The 22,810-nt window shown below is 28.9% G+C and overlaps 1 protein-coding gene and 1 long non-coding RNA gene across 4 annotated transcripts in view; both read left to right on the top strand.

Moving 5' to 3' along the window:
• The window catches only part of LOC107456490 (wings apart-like protein homolog), a 30,079-nt gene extending 20,244 nt beyond the window's left edge, over positions 1-9,835 (top strand). For 2 of the 3 annotated variants that reach the window (XM_087153532.1, XM_087153533.1), the window contains exons 13-15: positions 4,827-4,915; positions 5,135-5,230; positions 8,816-9,622. In XM_087153532.1, the coding sequence (XP_087009658.1) occupies positions 4,827-4,915; positions 5,135-5,230; positions 8,816-8,896 (266 nt within the window). In that variant the 3' untranslated portion in view covers positions 8,897-9,622. Of the gene's footprint in view, positions 1-4,826; positions 4,916-5,134; positions 5,231-8,815 lie in introns of all 3 variants that reach the window. The other variant, XM_087153534.1, reaches the window with a different exon arrangement.
• A 5,887-nt stretch (positions 9,836-15,722) lies between these two features.
• LOC147802442 (uncharacterized) lies at positions 15,723-15,991 on the top strand. Its single transcript, XR_015429829.1, has 2 exons — positions 15,723-15,841; positions 15,942-15,991. It is a non-coding gene; the product is annotated as an uncharacterized LOC147802442 (long non-coding RNA).
• The last annotated feature ends 6,819 nt before the right edge of the window (positions 15,992-22,810 follow it).

Genomic DNA, 22,810 nt, shown 5'->3' with positions numbered 1-22,810 from the left:
TGGTTGTGTTATTTTGTTATTGAGCATTGGTCTGTTTTTTAGTATAGAACTTTTTTTAAAACATAGCATTTTAACATGCCAATTCTATACTCCAGATATCCCTATAAATTCTGGATTTTTGCTGCATGATGGTGTGAATAAATAGATTTGAGTACTGTCAAGTTCTACTACAATATTATAAACAGAGTATATGTTTTTTAATTATTGAAAATATTTACTTAGTTATAAAACAACTGAAGTTTTCTCTTTAAGGTAGGGGTGCTCAACCTGCGGCCCGCGGGCCAAATGCGGCCCGCAAACCCTCGATGTGCGGCCCGCAAACCCTCGATGTGCGGCCCGTGGCCGCAATCTGAACAAAATGAAACAAAAAATTAAATATTTGTTTTTGAAGAATAATAAAAAAAATTCGGTAATTTAAATTTACACTTTTAAGTTTTTGACGCACCCAATCTCAATCAATGTAGTTTTTCGATGGTTAACGCTACGAATTTCAGCATAGTTTTAAAAATCCCAATATTTTTAATACATCATTATTACGATTTACGAATTTTAATTACCACTTTTGACGCTTTTCGTATGTGCCGATTCCAATGACTTTTCAGTAGTTATTGCTACCCATTTTCAAGTAGTTTCTGAAATAGCGATTTTTGAAAGTTATGAAACGCTTTATTTGTGCAAACTTCATGGAAAATCTAAATGACTTTAGATCCTTTCTTCAACATTTATTGCTGCACATTTCCGCCCGGTTTTTAAAACTTCGATATTTTAGCACGATATTATTGCGAATTGCGAGTAAAGAATCGCTCATTTAGGTAACCATTTTTTGACATGGCTTACTTGTAACGATTTTATCGCAATTCAAATTATTTTTCAATCGTTATTTTAGAAATTATTACTACACATTTCTACAAGGTTTTGAAAGTACCGATATTTTATACGCTATTGCGACATTTTAATTTCAAATCCGGCATTTAAATTACATAAAATTTTGATGGACTTTATTTACTCCAATTTCATCTGAAATATAAAAGTATTTTGGTCATTGTTTTAGTAGTTATTACGCTTTCCCTGTGATTTAAAAAGATTATGATATTTTTAATACTATGGTTTGACAGCAAGCGAGTTTTGAATCGCGCATTAAAATAGTTATTTTTTACGTGCTCTGTTTGTGCCGATTTTATCATTTGCGTTGTACCGATTTTAACACGCATTTTTTAAGAGATTTTTCGAACGTGTTTTTTCTTCTTTCCCGCTATTGCTGCATTTTTATTTGTGATTTAGAATATACCTGATATTTTCACACAATATTACAACTCGTGAAATTCGATTCAGTTTTAATTTTTTTCGTAACTTAAAAAGTAATTACGTACCTTAGCCAAATCAACACCTTCCCGGAAAAAAAAAGGGATGTGTTTATATTAAACGCGGTCCGTTTTGCAAAAAAAATAATTCAAAGCACGGCATAATTCTTTAGTCTCATGAACATGTGCAAGTTTAACAACACACATCGAACCTATTCTTTTTGTTGTCACAGGTAATTTAAAAGTCATACATCGTAATTTGTATTTATGCTCTCTGAAAATTGCGCATCGCATTTCGTATTAACATTAACGAGATTTAAAAATAATCCATCGCGTTTCGTATTTACGGGATTTAAAATCACACATCGCGATTTGTGTTCTGGCGTTTAAAATATCATCCGTTGCTACTTTTCTCGCAATTAATATGCACGCATTTTAAAAACCATATATAGCGATTCATGCATTTTAAAAATTAAGTGTTGTGAGTAGTCCTTTCGCAATTTAAAAGCCACACGATTTGTATTCACGCGATTTGAAAAACAGGCATCGAGTTTTTTATTTACGCAATTTAAAAATCACACATGGCAATTCGTATTCAAGCAATTAAAAAATAACACATAGCAATTCGTATTCAAGCAATTAAAAAATAACACATAGCAATTCATATTCAATCAATTAAAAAATAACACATCGCTATTTGTATTTCCGCGATTTAAAAACCCAGAAAGGAAGAACACCATCTAGGACAAATTCCAAAACTGATTATGTTATTTGCTCTAAGTTTAATACTACCCACAACAACAGCTTCTGTTGAAAGACTGTTTTCAAGAATAAATTTGGCCTGTTCAAAATTACAGAGTAGTCTTTAAATACAATCATTACATTTTCATTTAATGGCTCAAAAAATATCACATGATCAAGTAGATAAAATTATCACAATATTCAAAAATTTTGCAAATTACAGTATAACCATTAAGAAATTTTTTAAACCATATTCTACCTTCTTGGAGCATTTTATATCATTTATGATTATATGCTGGGAAATGATTTGTATATCATTAAATTTTAACTGTATAAAAAATTTAATCAAGATAAGTTTCGTAAAGTAATGTAAATTTTATTGATTGTTAATTGATTGTGTATTAATTGTAAATAGTAAGTGTTATGTTAAAAATATATTCGTCATAAAAAGTTGTAAACAAGTATCTTAATAGTTTTTTATTATTAAGGAATATAGTTCCTTAAAATTTAATGTGTTTTCTTTCTTTCTTTTTCTTCCCTCTCTCAGCCTCTTATTATTAATTTAAAATAAAAATGTCTGAAAAAGTAATGTCTTAAAGTACATTCCCTAATAAATGCTAAATCTTATTTTCCACTTAAGGGGTTTTGTTTTAGTTTTAATCATTTTTAACCCTATAAACTTTCTTTAAATCAAAGTATTTAACTTGAATTTATATTAATAACTAGAATATTTATTTATTTGAAATTTATTTCTATGAAAAAAAATTTAACGTTAAAATTTATGTTTAAATGGACTTCTATATTTTGTAGTGTGATAAAAAAAATTTCAATTTTTCCATAGTTTTTTAATTATTTCAATTTATCTAAATTTTTTCTGATAAATTGATTCTGATTTTCGAATTCTGTTTTCCTTCTTAAGTAATCAGTTTTGCATTTTCTAATTTTAAACGCTTTAAAGTATTGTATTTTCTGCAAAGAGATTACAAGGTTAACCGACAAAGAGAATTTAGTGTTATATAAACAATGATGTTTAGATAACAATCACCACCAACAATTGCTTTCAATATGTTGGTCTAAACACTTTGGCATGCGGCCCTTCATTGGTCAATCTGCTGTGCATGTGGCCCTTCACTGAAAAAGGTTGTGCACCCCTACTTTAAGGGAATATAAACACCAAAAATAGTGTAGTAGTTGATTTTGAAATTTTAAAATAAGCATAGATTGGACATACTTCAAGGATTTTTAATTTAAAAGTAAATGTTACGACTGATTATGTATTGTATATATTTTTTCAAGTTTTAAAGCTTAATCATAGATGGTTATTACAACTGTTTGAATTTTCTCAAATAAGAATAGCATTTTTTTTCAGTTTTCATTAAGGCCACTTCGATGATTGTAGAATTTTATGAATTTTTTTTTAATGGTATATAAGTATGTTTTAAGCATTTTGACTGCAGTCTGAAAAAATCTAATATTGATTAGAAAAACAAAAATCTTTGATGAAGTGGAAAATCATATGATGATGCTTTTATGGGATGTGTGAGAAAAGATAATCCTGAAATTTCTTTAGTTATGTTGTTCTAATATTTGCATTATAAAGTATATTTCACATAAAGATTTGTTTGATTTTTTAAATTTTTTTAATGTTAACATTTTGGTGACCGATTCGGGAGTTTTGTAGTTGTTAGTTGTAGCTGTTAAAAAATGTGCTGTGGCTAGCTTATACTCAGGTGCTATGCATTCAGACAGCAAATTGTTTATGCCCAAAACTCTTCATCCTTTTAAAAGTTGTAATACTTTATGTCACAGTAATTTTTTTATTTTTTTTTTGTATCAGGAATGGAAAGTATATTTCAGGGGGTTTGCTTTCTTTTTCTCTGGTTCAGATCTTCTTTATATTAACTATCCTTTTTTGTTTTGTTTTTACCTTGCGTTTTAATCAGATTCAGCGATTAAAACTATTTTGTGTCCTTTCCTTAAATATTTAATGCCATGTGTGTTTAGGACGATATAGCCAATTTCAATCCTTATGCTGTTACACTATCTTTATATTAGCTATCCTTTTTTTGTTTTGTTTTTACCTTGTGTTTTTATCAGACTCAGTGATTAAAACTATTTCACGTTCTTTCCTTAAGTATTTCATGCCATGTGTGTTTAGGGCAATATAGCCAATTTCAATCCTTATGCTGTTAAACTATTCATTCATTTACCTCATTAAAAGCTTCAATTGTATTAAATGCAGGATTCCCGCGGTCTTTGAAAAGTTTTAGTAGTAATGGTAAATAATTTAGGTTAATGCTTTTCGTATTTTAATGAACCACTTTATTGTTTAGAGGGTGGAGTCTTCATGCTTATATAATTTCTTTGGAAAACAGTTTTTAGCGGTGGTTACACAGAAATTCAAATATTGACAAATGTTTTATTTCTGTTACCGTTTTTTAAAATTTTCAAGGCTCGTGTGAACATTATATTTATAGGGTTCCCTGAGATGAACTATAGGAATTTATAGTTCATCCTGTTTCGAGTGCCGAAAAATAGGTGCTCATTTTAAATACTTGTTAGATGTGAGTGAACAAAACAAAAATACTTTGAAACCAAAACACAAAGCTACCAACAAAACTGGAAAAAACGTAGAAAAATATATTTGTAAATGGATTTTATGGGTTTTGATTTTAACGCAAATGGATTTTATGTGTTTTCTTCAAATCAATTGTGTTATTTTAAAGTAAAGAATCTGTTTTTAAGTTTAATATTATCAATTATATTAATAATATATTCTTTCAGTTCTACAAGCTGCTGACGAAGATATGGAGTTGAGCATGATTGTTTCTTTTACCGGAATCCTTTTGATGTATTTTATTGATACAAAAAAGGTAAGAAAAGAGGAAGCTTATTTACATTAAGAGAGCTGTAATTTAAGTTTTCATTTTTATATCATATTTTAATGAAGTTGTGAGGGATCACCAGTGATATATTTGTTGCAAAGAACGAACCATTATTAATTTCAGTCCTGAGTTATTTGAATTATATGTCACAATTTTTGTTATATGTTTGTAAAACTGTTATGCTAAATGAACTTTTTGTTGTTCTAGAGTTTCTCAGAATTTGTCCAAGAAAGGCTATCATCAGAAAAATGTGCTGATGTTGTAGCTGTATCTAAAAAGTTTTTACAGTTTACATTGATAACAGTAAGTGTTCTTATGAGTTCTCTATCTACATTGCTAAAAGTTGCTTTCTAGCATTTTGTGTTAAATTTTTTAAATTTTTAATTTTTTTTAATTTGCTTTTATTTACAGCTGTATTCAGACAACCAGCAAACAGCTTTTTTTTTTCTTCAAAAAAGTTTACCAATATTAGGGCCATAATAAATTTTTCAAAACTTAATAACATTTTGCTACTTTCATAAAAGAAGTATTCAATGATATATTTATGAAATATGCATAGAGAAATTAAAGAATATGTTTGGTATAATTTAAGCAGATATGTCTAACTTGATCAAGTGGGAATGAATTGTGAATTTTTAAAAATGATGAAATGAATCTAAGCCATAGTTAGTTTGTCCTCACAGAATTATTTAGTATATTGTAATCCTCTTGCTTATGACTGGTACAACAAATGGAGCAGAATAACGGAATTTAGCATGTGAAGTGCAGACTGATAAACATACATGGCAGTACTTTTACTTTCGTTACTTGTACCGCCGGTACAAGTAAAAAGTACGTACTTTTACTTGTACTTCGTTACTTTTTAAATTTAGTACTTTTACTTGTACTTTCGTTACTTTCTTAGGGAAAAAGTACAAGTATTTGTAACGGAAATATCGAACGAAATCGTTACTTTTTTTCTAAAACTCGGTAAGCTTTCTAAAAAAAAAATATTAAATTGAAAAAAAATGCTTACGTTTTTTTTTCAATTAATAAAATTAATGTGCAATATACATGCATTCACAGCTAACTTCGTGTTTAAATACCTTCTGTTTCAACTTATACTGCACATTCAATTATTTTTTGCTAGCTCAAAGATCACAAAGCTATCTGAAACCCCGTGTTTGCTTTATTTATGTTTGTGTTTTTTAAAAAAGCGTTTCTAAAGAGTAAAACAATTTTAAATCAATGGTAATTTAAATAATAAACTAAAAATTAAAATTGATAGATAAAATTTCTTTTTCGTGCAAATCCATTAAAAGTTTAATATGAAAATTATATTTGATTTTAGAATTATATTATACGATTATATTATAAAATTATACTATAATATTCTTCCGAATTTAATAATAAATTGATGTCCATAACTTTCAAAATTAAAAATAATTAAATAAATAACAAAAATTTTGCAAAAACATTAAAGAACATAAGAATATTATTCAATAAAAGTTTCGGTTACTTTGAATTTTCGATTTCCTAGAAATGTACTTTTAAATCGCTGCTTTTTTTGTTTAATACTTGTACTTTTTACTCGTTACTTTTTAAAATAAGAACTTTTTACTTTTTACTCGTTACTTTTTTTAAAAATACTTGTACTTTTACTCGTTACTTTTTGAAAGTAACGTTGCCATATATGCTGATAAACTGCTAAATAAACAGGGTGGCCACCCACCTGGAAAACCTTTAAAACCTGGAATTATCAGGGAATTTTTTTATACTGGATAAAACCTGGAAAAGTCAGTGAAATTTGGATAAAAACCTGAAAAAATCAGGGAAATTTAAAGAAAGGCTGGAATTTTTCTTAATTTGAATTATTTTACCATCCATTATATTCACTTTATTTAAACTGAAATTTATCGTCAAACAGTTGAAATATCATCAACTTAGTAATACTTTGCTTGTATTAAAATTCTTTCCATTATTACCCTGTCAAAATAGAAGTTAGCAGAATTACTAGAAAATTAGTAAATTTAAAGAAATATTGCTTGAATATGAGTTTTATTTACATTGTTGTTAATATATCTTACATAATTAAAATTAGTAGTTATTTTTCTACTAGCTTTTACAAGATGGAAAATTGTATAAAACATTGATCCATCCATTCCAACAGGAAAAAGAAGGCAATTAAAAAAAAAATTGGGTCACTGTATTTGCTATTTGGTACATTTTGTGCAAAAACTACAAAACTAGCACTTTAAAAAAAAAAATTTTCATTAAAAGTAATATATTTCACAAGCTAAATATATTATTTTCCCCACATCTATTCAAGATGATACATACAAAAAATAACATTTTAAATAGAATACTTTATAATATTGACACTTTTCTTGTATTCATCTGCACTTAATGAGAAAATAAAATACGCTGACCTGGACATTTTAAGATTGTTACTGGAAAACCTGGGAAAATCAGGGAAATTTGAAACCTGATTTGAGTGGCCACCCTGATAAAAATCTGCAATGTTACATTGAAAATATGAACTGGATTTTTTAAAAAAATCAGCAGTTGAATGATGGTTTACTTTCCACAGTTGAAGCAGTTCATGGTATAGGACAAAATTGATAGTTGTCGCTAGCCACATGGCGACTAAATGTAAGAAATGGCAATTGTCTGCCACCTGATTACTTCATTTTTTGTCAGAAATGCACCCTATGAGCATTTTATTATTATTTTTTTAAATAAATATGGAACTATATTTGAAAATTTATGTTATGCTCTTTTTATAAATTTTTTCTTCATTTTAAAAATGAATTCATTCACCATGCTTTTAGAGATCTTTTACACTATTATTATCAAAAGTGTTTTCAATGTATTAAAAAGTTGCCTCATGTGTTTAAAAAGTGGTCCCTGTTAAAAATGTAATAACTGATCAGTGGCAACACATTCTAATTTTGTCGTATAGTTTAGAGTGCTTTCCACTGGCTGAATGTCACAGAACTCTCGTATTGTTTTTCAAAATTTATTTTAAATAAATTAATATTTGTTACATACCTGGTTGCAGAATTTAAAAAGTGAAACTACACTAAATTTTTTCATATATTCAAATTTACTTGCAACTCTTAGTCAGTCAGGCTGACACTATTATCTTAAAAACAATTCAAATAAAAAGTTAGAAACCAAAACAAACAAAATCATTACCAAAATTATTTATTCAGTAGAACTGCAATCGATCGTTTCTTATAGGATCAATCATTGCAAACAATAGATATGGAAAAACAACGAATGTTGGTCAATGTAGGAGATCAAATATTGACTTGAAAATGTATGGAAAGTAGAAAAGAATGGACTCGAAAATAAATTTACTATAAGTATAAAAAATTATGTTCTTAAGGCGGAAGCATTAGCAATGCAAAATAAACGCTAATATTTATTTAAAATTTTAAAAGTCTGGTGCGAAAGGATTTTTTCCTTTCAGTGCAAACAATTTATGACATTTGCAACAGATCGCTGTTCATTATCTCTGAGTTTGTGGGAATACAGAAAGGTGTTAGTACTTGTTTCTGTTCTTGTTTGTAATCTTCATTGATATCAATTTGCAATACAAGTTTCAACATTATTTTATCAACCGATGGATAAACATCAAAAGTGCTGCTTGAGACATTTTTCCTAAGGTGTACCAAATCCTCATATTCTTCTTTATTTTAGCATCAGGAGTTAATATTTTTCTTCTCAAAATAAAATACTATCTTTAATATTTTACTTACTTAAAAATACTATCCGCAAAAAGATATTAGTGCTAGTGAGTTTTGTCGCAGATACCTCGAAAAAATTCTGCCACGAGGTATGTATTGTGCTTTGACAATATAAACCCATTTTTCAAATTTTCCTGATATCTTTGTGTTTCATTAGGGAGGTATGCCTGCAACTGGAATTCTACTCTTAAGAACCTCAATAACCAAGTTAAGTGAGCTCCACCCGTCCTCGTCGTAGCTCTCATTCGTATTTTCTGCTTCATTTGTAAATATTTTATTAGTTTTTTTAAATATTTCTTTTTCATTCATAAGTTTTATGCAAAGAGGACATGTTACTAACTTGAATTATTACAATGTCAAGTTCTTCAAGCATTTAACTGATAATCTGTGATGTATAATATCTCTGTAATGTATGTCTATCATTTGTGATGTGTGACATTTAACCGACTTACATTTTATCTCATTCATTTGAAATGAAAGAAAATTTTGACGAAGAATCTGTTGCAATTTAGAAATGAATTAACATGTCTTGACTACTTGTGTAAAATCCATCTGGCAGTTGAAAATCTGTGATGTAAAATATCAGTGTTGTTACTTTATGTTATGAACGTTTGTAATGTGTAATATTTTATCTTTGTATTTATTTTAAACCTTTTTTTATTTAAAACTTAATTGAATTTTTTTAAAAATTGTTTATTTTTTTTGGGGGGGTTTTTTTTTACTGTTCATATGTATTATTGATTTAATCATGAAAGGATTTATTATCATCAAATGATTGAAATGAATAGTAATTTATATATTTAGAAAGTTTTTCTTAAATATAAAACATCATTGTAAAAATTAGTCGGAATTCTTTTAAAGTATGTTATGTATCAATTTTAGTGAATGCAATTTTAAATAATATTTTAGTAATGTAACAAAACCGAAGTCACGAAAAACAATCTAAAATAGGGAAGAAAAAAAAGCAAATGTGCCATTAAACAAAATAAATATATATTAATTTATATACATGCAATGTACTATCACTTTCTTTTTTCAGTTTGAACACAAACAATACAAAATTGTGTATTTTACAATAGAATCAGTTACACTTGAAATAAATTACTTTTGGGATATAATATAAATAATTGCAATTGATAAATAAATTTAAATAAATCTTAACAAAATAGTTTTTTTTTTTTTTTTTAATTTTACTGACTTATTTATCTTTCTACTTTTTAATTGTTGGATAATTTATTTGAGAGTTTTAAATCTTCTGACTAATTTGTAGTTTTTTTTCAAAAATCTATTTAGCTTGAACTTCTTGGTAGCATTTTACTTACAATGTCTAAAGAAAGAATTACTGTTCCATTATTTTAAAAAGAGCAATTGTCCCTGTCTTCTTCAATTAGAATGTACCTAACTTCAGGCAATAGGTTGTTTTTGCTTGAAAACGTATGTATTATTTACTGAAAGTAAAATATAAATGTCTCTGATGTAAAATTCTGCTTAACTAGTGCCAACATATTAAATTAATTCTTAAATGGATTTTTTTACTAAGTACAGATAATTGAGCCCTAATGAGCCAGGACTGCGACTTAATATAATAGTGGCACGTTATATTCTGCTAGCTTTAACAAAATAATGTGTTTTCTTAATTAGTTTTGGGACCTAGCCACAGATAATCTGAACATGGTTAAGCAGAAATACACTGTAATATAACATAAATCTGATGCGTAATTCTGCTAGTAGTTGCAAATTAAAGTAATTTTATTTTTTATTAAGCGCTGATAATCAGTATATGGATAATCAAACATAGTGTAATATAAATTAAAAATAGTTATTCTGGCCAAAGTAAAAATACATTATTATTATTTTATAAGCACAGGTAATTAAGACTGTACTGTATTATAATAAGAAATGGCAAAATGAAGTATCAGGTTACACTGAGTTTTTACAGGGATGAGATTCTTTCGCGGATTTCCGCTTTTTCTCTGATTTTTCCCGCTAATTTCCGCCGAAATTTTTTTTTGCACAAGTTAAAATATTTTATGAGGAATTTAATTTTCCACGGAGCAAAATTATTGAAGTCCTCATTCCTCCCTCTGAAGTTTCTCTAAAAATCATTTCCTTGGGATAAAACTGGTTGACCTTTATACAGGGATGAGATTTTTTTCGGTATTTTCTCACGAATTTCAGCCTTTTTATCAAAAACTCAGATTCTCTAAAAGTTTCGTTTTTTTTATTTATTTATTTATAAATATCCTGTTTTTTTAAAAAAATTCAGTTGTTGAAGTCAAATTATTATATTTATTTACGATTTTCAAAGAAAAACAGAAAATTCAAACTACGTCCTAGCTGCTAATCCTTCCGCATGTTTACTTATATTAGCTATTTTCTCCGATTTCACGCACAGAAAATAAGATTTTTCGTATTTTTTATCCGTCGGCCGGATAGCTCGTATTTTCGTAATTTAGACGTCGCTGCTTCTTGTATTCTGGAGAGAAAGCAAACAAAAAAAGTGAAAAAAAATAGGGGCGGATTTGTGGTGAAAATATTTATTTGCTCATTCAATTAATCTTGTAAATTTTTATTTATTGTGTAAACAAAAAACAATTCAAACAATCCTTTTAGAAATCCCAAGTCCCGACTCTGCAAATATCTCGATTTTTATTCACGCGATTTTAATATCAATCATCGATTTTCGTATTTACCTGATTTAAAAGTTGCGCATTGCAATTCTTATTTACGCTTTTTAAATATCGTACATTATGACTCGTATTTACGATATTCAAGAGACTAATTTCGCGATTTGTATTTACGAGCTTTTAAAATCCTCTGTAGCTACCCAAGCTTGAAATCCAATGTCGTGATTCGTTTTTGCGGTTGTAATATCGCGCGATTTTAAAATTATGCATGTTGATCTAAAATTTACGCATCATGATTTGTATTATCGCATTTTTTAAATTCGATGTAGAGTTTTATATGCACGTGATTTAAAAGCCTCATATCGGGATTTATAATCACATGGATTACAAGATTAAACAAAAAAAGTGCAATTTATATATATATATATATATATTCTTGGATTTCCTCTTTTTTACTTTCTGACTACTCTCATCCCTGGTTTTTAGCATTTGCTAAATAACATGCAAGAAAAAAAATTAATGCATAAGGTATGTATAATAAACTAAATTTTTCAGAATAACCACTGAAAAAGCATTTTAACTTTAGAAATCATTAATTTATAATGAGAATAAAATTTTGCTTGTTTTACTATTTGTTTGAGTTTCTATTATATATGCAATGATTTTGTTAATGATATTAAATGGCAATGCTACTGTTGATTTAGTGTGATTACATGTTTCCCATAAAATTTATTATAATTTCTTTTTAAAAACAATATGCCTATATTTAAACGAATGTGTTTATTTTAAACAAATATTTTTAGTAACTATATTTTTTGCCTTTTTAAAATTACAAGTAAATTTTAATTCATTTTTAGAGACTAATTTTAAGCTTAATTCACTTGATACATATTTTCTGATGTTCTATAAAAGTTTTGTTTTTAATACGTAATTTAAAAATATAACTCAGTTTCTTGTAATTTTATAAAGATAAGTTTACCAACTTCACCCCATTTCTAAAGAATAAATATGTAAGTTGAAGTTATGTAAATAATTTTTTATTATGTATTAGCTTATTTTAAAACAGCTTTATAAATTTACTGCCATGTACATTTTTATCTTATGTATACACATTTGCAACACTATAACAATTCTTTTTTTTCCACCTGCATTTTCCAATATATTTGTTTTTAGGTTTTTCATTATAGCGCATTTGTATATTTTCGCATTGTCTGTGTCCTGTGGTTATATTTTATAAATGTGTATAGGTATGTATATTTATAACGTATGTTTTAATATTCAAAAACATAATATTTACGTGTCAAACAATCAAACTTTAGGGAAAAAGGACATAAGACTTATTTGTTTTTCCAAATGTATTAAGACATTGTTAAGGCATAATTTTAGAGAATATTGTTCACAATTTTTGAAAGATAATTGTATTTGCTAACTTGGCGGCAGTTAAGTTTAAATGTTAGCAATTTTAAGTAATGAAAAAAAAAAAAGAAGAAGCAAATTTTAAATAGAATACCTAAATTGTGATTTCATTTTATACCTATTTATTAATAACTTAGAAAAATCTTTTGGACCTATGTGTATTTGTAAACATTTTTAATGTATTTAATAAACACTTTATTAATATTGATTGCTTTTTATTGATTTCCTTTGTGAGATTATAAAAGTGTATACAATTAAAAAATGTTTTAAAATCAAATATATGTTAAAATTTGAAAAGCTACTATTCTGAATGCTCAACAATTGTTATAAAATATTTTTTATTTGGCCCCTATTTAGAGAATTAGATTTTAGTTTAGTTCTTAATTAGATTGGATTTTTTTCAATTTTGTAATCAACTGTAAAATTTTTAGTTTGAATTATTCATAAAATAAATTTTGAATGTGCATGATTTGCTGGGATAATGTATTTTGAATATTAATTTTATTTTATTTTTCAGTTACTGAAATGAAATATTCTTAGAAATTTTGTATCAATTATTAAAATATGAAATATAATTCTTTTTATTTTGCATTAGCATGACATTACGGACTATTTTCAAAATCCCTGGCAATCTTATATGAATTAACCATTATATAAATCCCCTCCCTAGTTTTAATGCTCTCTTAATTGGTCACAGACAATAATTTGTGTCTAAAAAGATTTATTTTAAATTCTCGTAACTGATACAGCATAACAAATTTAGTATGACTGGTCACCTATTCTAGCGCAAAAGCTTTGCGAACGGCGAGTAATTCTGCTGTTCGCAGAAATGCGACTAAGGAATTGAAATTTGACCTATCGAAAGTGTCATTTTTATTTATTAACTTAATGTAAGTTATTTTTTCAAAATACCAGTTTAGTTGAAAGCTCCTGGAATTTTTAGTGTTTTTTTCATAAAATCAGTTTTTTTTTTGCTTTACATATTGACTATTCTTTCAGTGTTCTGGAATTTTTTTTCTCTTTCGAGATTTAAATTGATATCAAAAGTTTACAAATATATATATATAGATATAGATGTTGCCAATCTTAACATTTATATTGAAATTTTTAAAAATAATAAAGGAAAATACAAAAACTGTAAAACCGGTTCCTGTAAGTCTTGTTAACGATTAAGATTACTTCTTGTGGTGTGGCTAAATCAAAAAGGGGGGTGACTAACATTAAGTCAAATTAAGATTAAATAAAATTTAGATACTAATTATGTAAAGGCCGAAAAAGTATAAATGATGTACAGAGGAAGTGGGTGCAAACATTAAGGTAAGCGCAACAAAGGAGCATGCTGAAAAAAAAAAAGGAAGAGAAAACAACTCATACCGTAAAATTACTCACCAGACTCATAGTTAATGATGCAGAAAATTATAGTTTATTTATAAAATAACATTTAAAAAACAGGTAAAAATGCTTGGCAAACATGCCAACACCAGAAATCTCGGCCTAAGCCGCAAAAACTAAACAAAACTACAATTGAGAGAAAAACAACTGCTACTGACTATTTCTTCATTATGAAGATAGGGGAGAAAACTCTCGCCAAAAAATTAAACTTTTGCGAATAACCATTCGGTTGGCTGGAGAAGGATCAGAGGGGCAAATCACAGAGCTGCAAATATTGGCCAACTGGCGAAATTAATTGTTAAGCTCCATGCCAAACATGAAGCGGGGTTGTCTAAAGTGGTGATACACCTGGTAAAGAATTTTGTGGAATGTTCTGGAACATTCTTGGCGCCATCATAAGATCAAAAGGGGCGCTTTGCAATTGATGCAAGCCGAAACGTGGGAAAGAGGACTTGCTGACATTCCTTCTCCATCCAACAATAGGGGTTTGCTGACTGGACATACATCTTGCTGTCAGCAAGTAACAAAAGGAGGAATCTTCTTTTAAAGGAAGAACATACATGCAGAGAAAGATTACTTTCCCAAGGTTACAAAACAAATTGAGGCTTAAAACTTAAATATTACATGAAATATATTGCAAAGAATTATTGAATACTGATAACTAAATAACATTAATTACAAGTGTAAAAAGAAGAAATTAAAAAACATACAATTAAAAGTTTATCACAAATTTAACAGTTACAATTATTTAAGCGTTTAATACATTATTAACAAAATAACAATTAACAAATGATTATTAAATTAGATGAATGATGATGATTACATAAATTAAGATGATTAGATAATTAAATTAGAATTAACAATGATTAGATAATGAAATTAGATAATTAAATTAAAATTAACAATTGATTTTATTTAATATGTAGTATACCATACTACATATATTCCCCCCAGATACAGAAAAAAAGGTGAAGCCTTTTTGTACAAAAACTAAATTCAGGACAGCAGGATCTGAAAATAAACAAATGCCAAAACAATTAATATATCCAATGCAATAATGGGAAGACAAAAATCAGAAGCTGGGAAAAAGGTAAAAATTTGCATCCAACAAAAATTAAAAAAAAAACTTGAATAAATACTTAATTGACAACACACAAATACACTACACTGAAAAAAAAAAACTTGGTGAGATGTTAAGTTGTTTTCAATGAATAATGGCAACACAAAGTCTAAAAAAAAATATATATACACAAAAAAGGAAAAAGGTTTACAAAATTCATCTGAAAAGCAAAAGTATTAGTGCTTGAGAATGAAATTCGTGAAAAGTCACAATTCGGGAGGGAGTCCATGTCAAGAAGAACTAATCAAGTAAGACAGATAAAAATATGTACTGCTCCTGTAGCTGTGCACCTTGATCTCAAACAACACATCCAACCATTTAGCTGCTATTAATTTGACGAAATACCACAGTTCAGTGAATCCAGAAGTCAACCATATATAATGCACGGTGAACTATGAAACACCGACATTGAGTTGCCACTAATTTGACGAAAACACAGAGTTCAATGAAACCAGTAGGAGCACGATATGAGACTATGTGAACGAAGAAACATTGTCATTAAATAAGAGGCCAAGATTACCTCAGTATAAGACGGCAGGATCATGCCTCAGGAGCCGATAGTAGACAATACACACATCAGACATCTCCAGATACGGGATATAGACATCAGGGACGAAGACAGTTCGAGGTAGCAGATACACTGACCACTTCCAGATAAGGTCTGGCAAAAGACAACTGGCAGAAGTCCAGATGAGGGATAGCAACATCAGGGATGAAGACAGTACAAGGTAGCAGATACACTGACCACTTTCAGATAAAGTCTGGCAAAAGTCCAGATGAGGGATAGCAACATCAGGGATGAAGACAGTACAAGGTAGCAGATACACTGACCACTTTCAGATAAAGTCTGGCAACGACAACTAGCAAAAGTCCAGATGAGGGGTACAGACATCAGGGATGAAGACAGTTCAAGGTAGCACCAGAAGACAGAGCCGAGCAGTACAGTTTGTGTTGTTGTAGTAAGTTCTGACTCATATGTTCATACAAATATTGAAAACAATTTATATTAGCTCAAACAAAGATATATGCATAAAAACAATACTTATAGACAAGTAAGTATAAACAAAAAATGAGAATAATGTACACTAAAAAATTTAGACTTTGTGTTAGACCAACAAGGTTTAGAACATGTCTCCAAAAAAGGTTGCATGAAAATGCATATAAAAATGACAAATAGAAGATTGGGATAAAACCATTACTTAAAATTAAATGCAGTATTAAAATTGCATTAACGGTTATTTGTATAGTACCACATTCCAAAATAAACAAGGAAAACCTAATTGTATTAGGAAAAATCCAAAGTAATAATTAAAGTCACTTAAGTTACAAAATGTTTACATGAATAGTTGAGTAAAAACAAACTAAGAAAATAGGTAAAAAGTATTGCCCTGAGTTGATAAAAAATTTAACAAGAAAGTGATTAATTAATTAATGATTCTGAAACAAACGTTTCGATCACAACATTCCCAAAAAAAATCTTGTCAGGCCTGATAAGATGTCACATGTACGCCAGCGTAGCAGAGACATCCCAAAATTTTATGGGGGTTAGCAAGCAAAACATTAGCAAAATCACACAAACAGTTATTTGAATTAAACATGTGAACGAAGAAAATATCTAGTATTTTGTTGAGGTAATTTATTACTGGTAGCACACAGAGATGTTTTTCTATGCGGGGCTAACCTTAGACGGTTTGCATGAATTTTAAACACAGGAGCATTAGGATTAGATAAAAATTGGATACTAAAATTAACATCATTATGTTTTGTAATGATGGTGTATGGACCATTGAATTTGGGATTAAAAGAATCTTTGGATTTCAAATATACAATATCATTTACTTCGAATTTACGAAGTTTAGCTTTCCTTTCAAACTTACTGTTTTGATCAGTCTGATTCTGCCTTAAAGAAGTATAAGCATTACTATAATAATTATTTAGATCATTTAAAACCTGAGAAACATAAGAAGCTTGGTCTAAACTTATAAGTTTATTGTTAGAATTTTGGTATGTGTCAAAGAAAATACTCATTTCACGACCAAAATGAAGCATGTTAGGGCTATATCCTGTGGCAGGATGAATAGCACTATTATAGATTTGTTGGTGAATTAAGAGGGCAGATTGAATAGAAATTCCTTGTTCTCGCAAGGCAATCAATGAGGATTTTAAGGAAGTGTTTATTCTTTCTGAAACTGAGTTCAGTTGAGGGTGTCCTGAAGTGGTATGTATTACCTTAATACCTAGTTCAGAATTTATAGTATGAAACACTTCACAATTAAATTGAGTTCCAAGATCACTTAAAATCATGGTAACTCTACCAAACAATGACATATAATTTAACAAATGTTGGACCATAGTATTAGCAGTTAAGTTCCTTAAGTGATATAATACAGTAAACTTACTGAAGTGATCAATAACAGTTAGCACATGCCCAGTATCTTTAATTGGTCCAACAATATCAATACTAATAAAATCCCCAGGGCGAGTAGGTAGGTACACATTTTTTAAGGGGGCTGGTTTGACAGAATAATGTTTGATGCGAATACATGCATCACAAGATAACACATAGTTTAACGTGTCAGCATAGTAGCCTTTCCAATAAAATCTTTTTGACAATAACTCAAAAGTTTTCTTGACACCTGTATGAGATACATGAGTAATTTCCAAAACCTTAGGTCTGAGAGACTTGGGCACAACTATTAAATCAGCATAATCATTCTTATTATATTCTTTATGAAACATGAGTAGCTTAGTATCAGGGGATATAAAATATTTATCAATAATTTTAGTGTTTAAGTTATTATCATTTAATTTAGTAATGATATCATTAAGTTCTTGATCTTTGGTTTGATTGTCCTTAAATGTTTCATTAGATATTTCAAATTTAGGGTCAGTTTGAGTAACACACACTAACTCATTATTTTTAGGATCAGAAAAAGGTACAATTAGGGATTCAGTATTATCAAAATCATTAAAATTACAGTCTTCTCTTAAATCAGGATTTTGGCATCGACTAAAATAGTCAGCTAGAACATTACAAGAACCGGGTACATATTTAAAATCAAAAGTGTACTCACTTAATAAAAGAAGCCAACGCGTTATAATGTCAGCAGGTGAAGTAGATTTTTTGTAGTATTTAAGGGGTTTCGAATCAGATAGAACTGTGAATGATTTGTTGTATAAATAGTACTTGAATGCTGTTATACCCTTAACAATGGCGAGCAACTCCAACTTTATAGCAGGATAATTTTTCTCACCCTTATTTAATGATTTGCTAAAATAACCTACTGGATGAAAACCATCCTCATATTCTTGTAATAACACAGCAGAAACTGCCATTTTACTTGCATCAGTGTTTAAAAAGAATTTCTTAGAAAAGTCAGGTAATTTGACAAACGGCTTGTTAAAAAAAATATCCTGTAAGGATTTAAATGCATCTTGATGCTGTTGGGTCCATTTAAATGAAATATTCTTCTTCGTAAGATCAGTTAAAACACCAGTTAATTCTGCAAAGTTGGGTATCAATGAGCGATAAAATCCGCATAAACCTAGAAATCGTTTAACTTGTTTTACTGTTTTTGGAGCAGCAAAATTAGTGATTTTAGCAATATTAAATTCAACAGGTGAAATTATGTTTTTGGCAATACGAAAACCTAAATAATCTATTTCTTGTTCAAAAAATCTACATTTAGAGGGAGTAAGAGTTACATTATATTTACTTAAAATGTTTAACACAGCTTTAACTTTACCCATCATGTCATCAAATTCATTGGCACAGATGATAAAATCATCTTGGTAGGCATAAATATGCTCAATACCATGTGCTTTTAACTCATCAATAATTTTGTCAACGAAAGCTTGAAAGGTACTGGCACTAGTTTTGAGACCAAAAGGTAGTCGTTTGTTAGAATATGTACCAAAAGGTGTAGTAAATGTTAACACCTCCTGAAGTTCATCAGGTACCATTATTTGATTATAAGCACTTTTAAAATCTACTTTTGAATAATATTGAAATTGAGAAATATTGTTAATTAGAGTCGAAATCTTGGGAAGAGGGTACGTTGAATTTTCTATTATGGAATTAAGTAACCTAAAGTCTAAAGCAAGTCTATATTTGTTTTGATTAGAGGAGTCAGTATCTTTTTTCTTTACTAAAACCATGGGCGAAGCCCAGCTAGAAACATTTCTTTCAATAATATTAGCATTCATTAACTCAGTGAGTTCATTTTTTACAATATCCTGTAAAGCTTGTGGTATATCATAAGGTAAGGTTTTAATAGGGTTATTGGATTTTAACTTAATACTAGGTTCAACTAAATCGGTACAGCCAAGTGTGGCAACAGATTTTGAAAAACAAGCATAATTATTTAATAATATATCAGCAATAACATGTTTTTGAGATTCATTTAAATTATCAAGGTAAAAATCATTAATAGACAACTCTAATTTTCGTCTTTCAAGCATTTCAGGTGAAGCTTGAATCAAATTTACATACTCATTATTGACATTTTGGTTATCAAGATTATTTTTAACATCAAAATCACTAGAAATTGATCCAATTTTGCAAGACTTATTTAAATGAATTGGTGATGCACTTTTGTTATATATTAATACATGAAATGAACTTTGGGTTAAATTATGAACACTTGGATGCATCAATAAATCATTATGATTAATAAGGGGAGTAAACAAAATGTCATTATTTAAAAATTTGTCATTATCAGTAGAGACATTGATGAAAACACTTTCATTAGGATCAATAACAACCTTATTAGTTAAATGAACATGTGATATTATATTTTGAACATTTTTCTGTTCAGACAAAGGTAAAGCAAAAGGTAATTTAAAAGAGTCAAAAATCAATTCATTATTCTTAGAATCTATAATTATGTTATATTTGGATATTATATCATATCCAATGATACCTTGAAAATGAGAAGTATTAAATTTAGATACAAAAAAATGATGCTTAAACTGACTATTACTGATTTTAAAAGAAATTTGAGCACACGATAAAAAATTAAGTTCAGAGTTTAATGTAGAAATTTTTACGTTTCTAGATAAATATTTAACTTTAGTTACTAATTTAATTTGGTCAAAAATATCTTTAGGCATTAATGAAATAGAAGCACCAGAATCAATTAAAAATGTGAACTTTTTATCACCAAACATTATATCAATAAGTGGTAAATTACATTTGTTTTCACTAAATAAATTAAACAAGGTTGTCTCATTAGACATTGGATTTAAAAATTCAGATATTTTTGTTTTACCATCACCCATAGTGTGATTTAAATACTCAGAAGGTTGATCAGACTGATCAGAAACAGGGGTTCGTTTAGTTTGAAAAGGGACCACAGTTTGTCTACAATGTGGTCCCGACACTAGTTTAAATTGGGACGACCTTGATTTTGTGGTCTTCGGTTATTACTTGAACCACTACTTCTGTTAGGATTTTGCCCAGAACCCTGCAAGTTCAAGTATTGGTAACATCGAGCCATAATATGACCATTTCTCCCACAAAAATGACATACAACTCGTTGTCTAGCATTGTTATTTTGGGTTCTCACATTAGATGTTGTGAATTGAGGACAATTTTTTTAGACAATGGTCAGGAGATTTGCATAGAGGACATAAATTTACTGCCTCTTGAACAATAGTAGTCAATTGCTTAATTTGATCTTTAAGCATTTCGATTTCAGAGCATTGGTCCATATTTTGGGTTTTATTTAGAACATTAACTGCAGCATTAGTATGTGGTGCAGAGCAGGAAGATATTATTTCTGCCTTATTTACAATTGCCATGAAATCTGAAGGATCCTCAAAGGCTAGTAGAGTCTTTATGCTAGGAGATATAGCATTTAAGAATTGAATTGACTTAATTTTGTTTAATGCAGCTGCATCATTAATAAAAGCATATGCCTGATGGGCTGCTGACTCAAGTCTATGGGCAAAATTTCTTATCGTTTCATTATGAAACATGTTTAGATCATTAAATTCAGCAATAGCTGAGGCTTCATTTTTTGTTGCACAAAAAAAATTTTGAAGGATTTTTACTGCTTCCTCAAAAGAATTGAGGCTTAGGCAACTAGGAGAAGTTGCAAAAAAGGTAAGTGCAGAACCCTTTAATTTGGACTTAAGGAAAATAAGGGCTGCCTGATTATTCCATTTGTTAAGTGCCTTAAGTTCCCTTACTTGGGACAAAAACCAGTTTAAAGTACTGGGATCCCCATAAAATGGGTCAATATTAAAGTGATATTCTCTTGAAGTTGGAATAACCTCACTCTGAGGGTCTGCTTGCCTAGTCCTTGGCATAATTAAAATATTCAAATACCAAAAATTAAAAAATGCTTAGATAAAAAATTTTAATTATCTACCCCTAAATAAATTTATGAAAAACATGAAATAAAAAATAAAAAAACACCATCATAAAAGTGCACACTTAAAACATAAAAAAATGGAGACATAATCTAAACTATTCAAAAATTTCCTTTTCACCAATGATGCATCTCAAATAAAAACATTTAAAATAAATATAAAATAAACATAAGTACAATGATCGAATGAAAAGAGGTGCATCATTGAGTTTTCAGCATGTCAACTGTTGCAAACGCGGCACCAAATATTATGTGGTGTGGCTAAATCAAAAAGGGGGGTGACTAACATTAAGTCAAATTAAGATTAAATAAAATTTAGATACTAATTATGTAAAGGCCGAAAAAGTATAAATGATGTACAGAGGAAGTGGGTGCAAACATTAAGGTAAGCGCAACAAAGGAGCATGCTGAAAAAAAAAAGGAAGAGAAAACAACTCATACCGTAAAATTACTCACCAGACTCATAGTTAATGATGCAGAAAATTATAGTTTATTTATAAAATAACATTTAAAAAACAGGTAAAAATGCTTGGCAAACATGCCAACACCAGAAATCTCGGCCTAAGCCGCAAAAACTAAACAAAACTACAATTGAGAGAAAAACAACTGCTACTGACTATTTCTTCATTCGCGATCGCAACGCTCGAGTACGCCGTCTAGCGGGAGCCTGTAAATATCGGACATTAATTTATCACGTTTTCATTTAGTTCCATCAAAGTCATTGACTGAATCAGACGCCATTTTTTAGCAGCAAATAAGAAACAAAATTTCCCTAAGGAAAAGGCCGAAGAACTTGAAAAAAATCTCCAGAATATTAGTAAATCTTTCAGGAACAGAACACGCCAAACATTTGAAGAAAAATTCCTCAATAATTTTTAATTTCTATTATCAACAAACTTGCAACTGATGACTTCCGATTTCGGATACTGTTACAGTTGTGAGGTAAAATGCATTTCTTCTGTCTTCAATTCATTACGAATTAAAGTGAAGTCAACATTGCTTTCGTCATTCCAGTGAATAAATATGAATTCAGAACATACAGAATTGTAATAATTATAGCATATTCTTCTTCGTTATAGAATAGTATATATTTCTGTATCCATATAATTCGGAAAACAACAATAAAAAATTATCCAAGTTAATTGAAATAGTGCCATTTGTGCTGATTCTTAATTAATTTAAATCGTTTTCTTGGTAAGTTTTTTTTAATTTTGAAAGAATAA

This window comes from Parasteatoda tepidariorum, chromosome 10 (genome assembly GCF_982258835.1).
Source record: "Parasteatoda tepidariorum strain Cologne lab strain chromosome 10, Ptep-v5.0, whole genome shotgun sequence".
Lineage (NCBI taxonomy): Eukaryota > Metazoa > Arthropoda > Arachnida > Araneae > Theridiidae > Parasteatoda > Parasteatoda tepidariorum.
Note: the sequence above shows the minus strand (reverse complement) of the source record. Positions and strands in the feature narration are given on the sequence as shown.